The following is a 5929-nucleotide window of genomic DNA, read 5'->3' as shown; positions in this document are numbered from 1 at the left end:
TTTTCTTTGTACTACCTCTGTTTCTACTTATAAATCTTCGTTGGTAAACTACAAATGAGGTTTTATAAATAAGACTGGAGGTAATATTTTCTTTTTAATTTTGTTTGTGAAGGGCTTGGAAATGGCACGTGTTTAAGGCAGGGTGTGAAAGTATTTTACAAACTAAACTACATTATGATGCATTATAAGTTTTATAATAGACATATATGTTATTTATGACAGACATGTTACTAGTTTTTGGAGTTTTTTAGGATGGGACAAAAAAAAAAGTTTAGGATAAACAAAATTTTGGTTTTACTCGTTCTATTCCCATCAGGATCAAGACAGTCATGGCACGAGGTGTTAGAGTTTCAGTGTATGAGTGTGTCAAAACAAGTCCCTTATTATTTAAGATTGAGAAAATGTTAATGCTTACTAAGATGTAAGTTTAAGCTAATAAAATGGCTAAGAAGAGAAGTCTTTAGAACTGACCGTTAGTAATGACTGTTGAAACATTTATGTGTCTTAATTAGTCATTTTTATTTTTTCGTAAACCATATTCAATGGCATTAAAATGTTCTAATTTACCTACCGTTAGAAATAACTGTTGAAGCATTTATGTGTCTTAATTAGTCAGTTTTATTCTTTTGTAAACCATATTCAATGGCGTTAAAATGTTTTAATTTACCTAAATTAATTGTTTAAAAACCACCCTTTTAATTATCATTAAAATCATCTTTAATCATCATTATAACAACCCAACGGTCAAACGTTATCTGCCTATAAAAGTCAATGCGTTGTGCATAGTTAGAGGGTGTTGAGTTCTATCTCTGAGATCTCCTCCTCTATCACTTCTCTTGAATTTTAAATTTCTGTTATTCTGTCACCTTACTCTATGCTGGAAGGGTTCATTTAATCCTGAGTAGTGCTATCTTTTATTCTAACCTGTGTGGTGAAATAACTCTTAAGGACAATGTCCTTAGATATGACTCGAATCATATTTTTATTATTTTTACAGGCGTTGCCAACACAGGATCTATCTTGGTCCTATCCTGTCTCACAAACACCCCTAATTAGTTCACAATATCCTATATTAGTATTATTATCTTTTATAATCATCATACTTAGGGGTGTCTTAACAGGAACCAAACTATGATTTCAGAAGTGATTTTACAATATACAAAGTAAATAGGGTTAATTAATCTGGAAGTCCTTATAGTTTTAACCAATTTTGAATTAGGTCCTTATAGTTTTTTTTCTTTTTATCAGGTCCTTATACTTTCATCTATTTTTAATTAGGTCCTCACATTTATTTTTCTTTTATTAAGTCCTTATAATTTCACTAAAATTTTAATTAGGTCCATCTAGTTTTAATTTTTATTTATTAATTAAATATGAACTTAATTAAATAAATTAGTACTGAAATATAAAATATTAATAATTATATATAAAAGATAAGTAATATAATTAATTAATTAAGGAAATTTTTTTAAAAAAATTAATTTTTTTTGCTAAAAAATAAAATTATTATAATAATTCATTATTTTTAGAATATTATTGTTTATAAACTAATATTATATAATATATACTATTTTATGTTTATAAAATAGTACTATTAGACTTTATAAAATAAAGAATAAAAAATTCAGGGACTTACTTAAAAATAAGGTGATCTTATAAGGACTTGATAAAAAGAAAAATAAATGCAAGGACCTAATTAAAAACAGGTGAAAGTATAAGGATCTGATAAAAAGAAAAAAAATTATAGGGACCTGATTTAAAATTGGTTGAAACTATAAGGACTTGCAGATTAATTATCCCAAGTAAATATATGAAGAAGTTTATTTTGATTTGCGAAAAAAATGTTTTTAAAAAGTACTTCTCCTCATTCCCAAACACCCCCTTAATATAACATGCTAAACATATAATAAAATTTATCTTATTTGATATATCATATTATATTACATTTGATCCGTATATTTACATTATAATTTTGATATTCTAGTTAAACATTTTAAAATGATTGGTTAATATAATCTTTAGTCTCACAAGTTTATACAAATTTTGATTTTAGCCCATCGAGTTTTAAATCATAGATTTAGTCTTTTAAGAAATAAAATCCAAATTTTTATTGAATTATATAGAGTCATGTTTTAAATAAAAATAAATTTAAGAGATCAAAACCTACAATTTGAAACTTGAGGGGCTAAAATTAAAATAAGGGTAAATTTAAAAGACAATAATTGTATTAACCTGAAAATAATTATATAAATTAGAAAAAGAGTTTGCTTTTAAAAATAACTCAAAGGACTAACATAATTATTTCTTATAAGGATGATCCAATTCCTGTTATTCTTAGCATCATATCACTCACTAGAGTAAAAATTAATAAACATATATTACCTCTGATGCTTACTATAAGAGCTCATTTGATTTTTATTTTAGTCCTAAATATAAGACCCAAATCCATTTTGTCTCTCATATTCACCTTTTTTTAAAGATAGTTCATGTAATAATGATATTTTTAGCCAATACACATGATTATCAAGGACATTTTAAGGAAAACAATACCTATTGATTACAAATAACTAGCTTAACTAATTCCTTTAATTTATTTAAATTAGTCAACTAGTTCTTATACTACCTCCAGTTTTTAATATAAAAGCTAGTTGACTTTGAGTAAATTAAGGTAATTAGTCAAATTAATTATTTGTAATAAATAAATATTATTTGTCCTGAAATACTCTTACTAATCAAGCGTCATTTGATGAAATATTTAACATGTGCAACTACTGTAAGGATTATTTTGAAAAAAAATAAATAAATATGAGAGATAAAATAAATTATGGTTTTATATTTAAGACCAAATTAAAAATCAAATTAATTTTTCTATTAAGAAACGGAAGTAATATCTTTTAGCAAAATCACAATATGTTGGTAATTTTTTACCAAGAACTACATATTACCAATGGAAATATTACAATGTGTATACATATTTTTTTGCCAATGATATATTATAATATTTTGATTAAAGAACAGGATGATTAGAACATAGATACACACATATGCGCGCGCGCTTGTATTTGTTCATATATTTTAAATAGGATGATTAAATATCAACCAAAATATTGAAAAAGAAAAAGAAAAAGGGTAATCCGAAAAACACAATAAAATGGACTTATCTTTATGATCTGATCCGAATATGAAAGCGCTTTTTCCCAAGTTTCTTCCAGCACGCTTCGGCGGCATACTCCATTCAGGCTTCGATTTGATTCATTGGGCAAAGTTTTGTGCGTTTTCCATTCGGTGAACTGAAGAAGCATTGAAGCATTGCAGATGCTCCTCGTTCAATCTGATCCCAAATATGCTTTCTTCAGCTGCTGCAAGGTACTCCTCCTCCTTCACCAAATTTCCTCTCTTTGCTACTTGTACCTTCTTTCTCTCTTTCCCTTGTTCCCTCACTCTCAAATGTTATCTTCATTCCCACTCCCCAAACCCCAACAACATCCGCGACGCCGTTGATACAGTCACTCACTTCCTCCACATGCGGCCCCCTCCCTCTAGAAAACATATCAATAGGATTTTAGGGTCTATAGTGAAGATGAGACATTATCCCCTGGTTATCTCACTTCTTGCACAAGCCGAGTTGAAGGGCTACGTGCCAGATTTATTTAACCTGAGCATCTTGATCAATTGCCACTGCCACGTCGGTCAGATGGATCTTGCTTTCTCTCTGTTGGGGAAAATTTTCAAGATGGGCTATCAACCAAACGCTGTAGTTTTGACCACACTAATAAAAGGACTCTGTTTAAATCAAAATGTCGGCAAAGCTCTAGATTTCTACGATGACATAATGGCAAAAGGATTGAAGTTAAATGAAGTTAGTTATGGAACATTAGTAAATGGGCTATGTAAAATGGGGAAAACGACATCTGCTCTTAAATTGCTTAAAGTAATGGGGAGGCACCTTGTTAAGCCCAATATAGTTATATACAGCACAATCATTGATGCGCTTTGTAAAGAAGGACTAGTTAATGATGCACACAATCTCTATTTTGAAATGATTGACCACGGGATATCTCCAAATGTTGTTACTTATAGTAGTCTAATCCATGGCTTCTGTAGCATGGATCAGTGGCATCAAGCAAATCAATTACTCAATGAAATGATATCGAAAGATATACAACCAAATGTTTATACCTTTAACGTCCTAGTTGATGCATTATGTAAAGATGGAAGGATTGTACAAGCTCAAGCTGTATTTGCTAGGATGGTGAAGAGTGATCAAAGACCTAATGTTGTTACGTATAATGCTGTGATGGATGGACATTGTTTGACCAATAACATCATTGAGGCTAAGGAAGTTTTTAACAAGATGATTGAAAATGGTTTGGCACCTGACCTTTTTAGTTATAATGTTTTGATCAACGCATGCTTTAAGATGAAAATGGTGGATGAAGCGATGGATCTTTTTAAGGAATTGCATTCCAGAAATTTGGTTCCTAATGTCGTAACTTATAATTCCGTTATTGATGGGTTGCTCAAATCACAAAGAATCTCATGCGCGCAAGAGATTATTTATGAGATACATGAGAGGGGTCTTCACCCTGATATCATCACTTACAGTATCTTGTTAGATGCATTTTGCAAAATGGGACATCTTGACAAGGCAATTACATTATTTAGGCAAATTGTTGATCAAGGATTCCAGCCTAATGTGAAGATCTACACTATACTTATTGATGGTTTGTGCAAAGGTGGTAGATTAAATGATGCATGGGACACTTTTCAGTATCTTTTGGCTGAAGGTTACCAACTAAATGTCCGTACCTATACTGCTATGATTCATGGACTTTGCAAAGAAGGTTTTCTTGATGAAGCCGTGGCCTTGTTTGATAGAATGGAAGAGAACAATTGCCTCCCTAATTCCGTAACTCTCAACGTTATTATTGGATATCTTCTTGAAAACAATGAGAATGACAAGGCAGTTAAAGTTCTTAGTAGAATGATTGAGAGAGGCGTGCTGAAGCAATAAAACGAGGTGAGATCTGCTACACCTCAAATTCATTTGCCACAAATATTCATGTATGCCAAGTGTGGAGAGATAAGACTTGCTTGGAAAAGGTTTGATGAAATGCCTGGAAAGAATGTGGTCTCTTGGAGCGGGATGATATATGGCCACACTCAAATGTATGAATGAAGACTATGAAGCTCTTAGATTGTTCAGCCAAGCACTACTGGAAGATGTGGATATCAATCATTTTACATTATCAAGTGTATTACGGCTAGTGGCAGCTCAACTTTGCTTGCACTGGGGAAGCAAATACATGGACTATGCTTCAAGACAAGTTTTAATTCATCAAGCTTCGTGGGTTTTCTTTGAGGAAGCTAGATATGCTGGGGAAGTATTATGAAAGTTAAATGCCCAAATATAAATTTTTTTTGTGGTGAAGCGATCATAGATTTTAGTGTCTTGTTGATGAATATCCTCGTCTTATATTTATTCATTATCAGGAATAGCTCAGGTTTCTTCTTTATTGATAATACTGGAAGTTAGAATTTTACAAGAGGATGGGAAGTAATTTTCAACCATTCCTGATCGCTGCAATTGATGTTTATAAAAGAAATATGAAATATACATAGCAGGATACTTAGCAATCCTAGGTTTCTCTTAATTGCCGTCTCACTAAGGCTAAAGCACATAGAAATAGTAGTATAGACTCATGAAAATGTTTGTTTCTATGTTAATGGCAGTGTTTTGCTCCATCTTCTTTGGTCGCTTACTGTTATAGTTTTTAGATTTACGAGGAAATTGTCGGCATTAAGTTTGGGGACGTTTTTTGTGGCTTTATCTTGCGGTGATATCAGCATTTTGTTTTTTGAAATTTTTTTAATTCCTAGCTGTATTAATCGGCAGGAATGGCGGAGTTTGTTGTCATCACTTCGTTTT

General features: G+C 31.2%; 1 protein-coding gene across 1 annotated transcript; it reads left to right on the top strand.

The window, feature by feature from the left end:
- The first annotated feature begins 3343 nt into the window (after window positions 1-3343).
- On the top strand, window positions 3344-5421 carry LOC114750430 (pentatricopeptide repeat-containing protein At1g62930, chloroplastic-like). Its single transcript, XM_028939035.1, has one exon. The coding sequence runs from the start codon at window positions 3344-3346 to the stop codon at window positions 5012-5014; it is 1671 nt and encodes a 556-aa protein (XP_028794868.1). The 3' UTR covers window positions 5015-5421.
- The last annotated feature ends 508 nt before the right edge of the window (window positions 5422-5929 follow it).

Source organism: Neltuma alba, unplaced genomic scaffold, assembly GCF_004799145.2.
Source record: "Neltuma alba isolate B1F8T4 unplaced genomic scaffold, ASM479914v2 tig00001087_pilon, whole genome shotgun sequence".
Classification (NCBI taxonomy): domain Eukaryota; kingdom Viridiplantae; phylum Streptophyta; class Magnoliopsida; order Fabales; family Fabaceae; genus Neltuma; species Neltuma alba.
The sequence above is the reverse complement of the archived record's forward strand: the minus strand, read 5'-3'. Positions and strand labels throughout refer to the sequence as shown.

Bases quoted from the DNA above. Each gene is read 5' to 3' on its own strand.
- LOC114750430 (XM_028939035.1), top strand. From the start codon at position 3,344: ATGCTTTCTTCAGCTGCTGCAAGGTACTCCTCCTCCTTCACCAAATTT.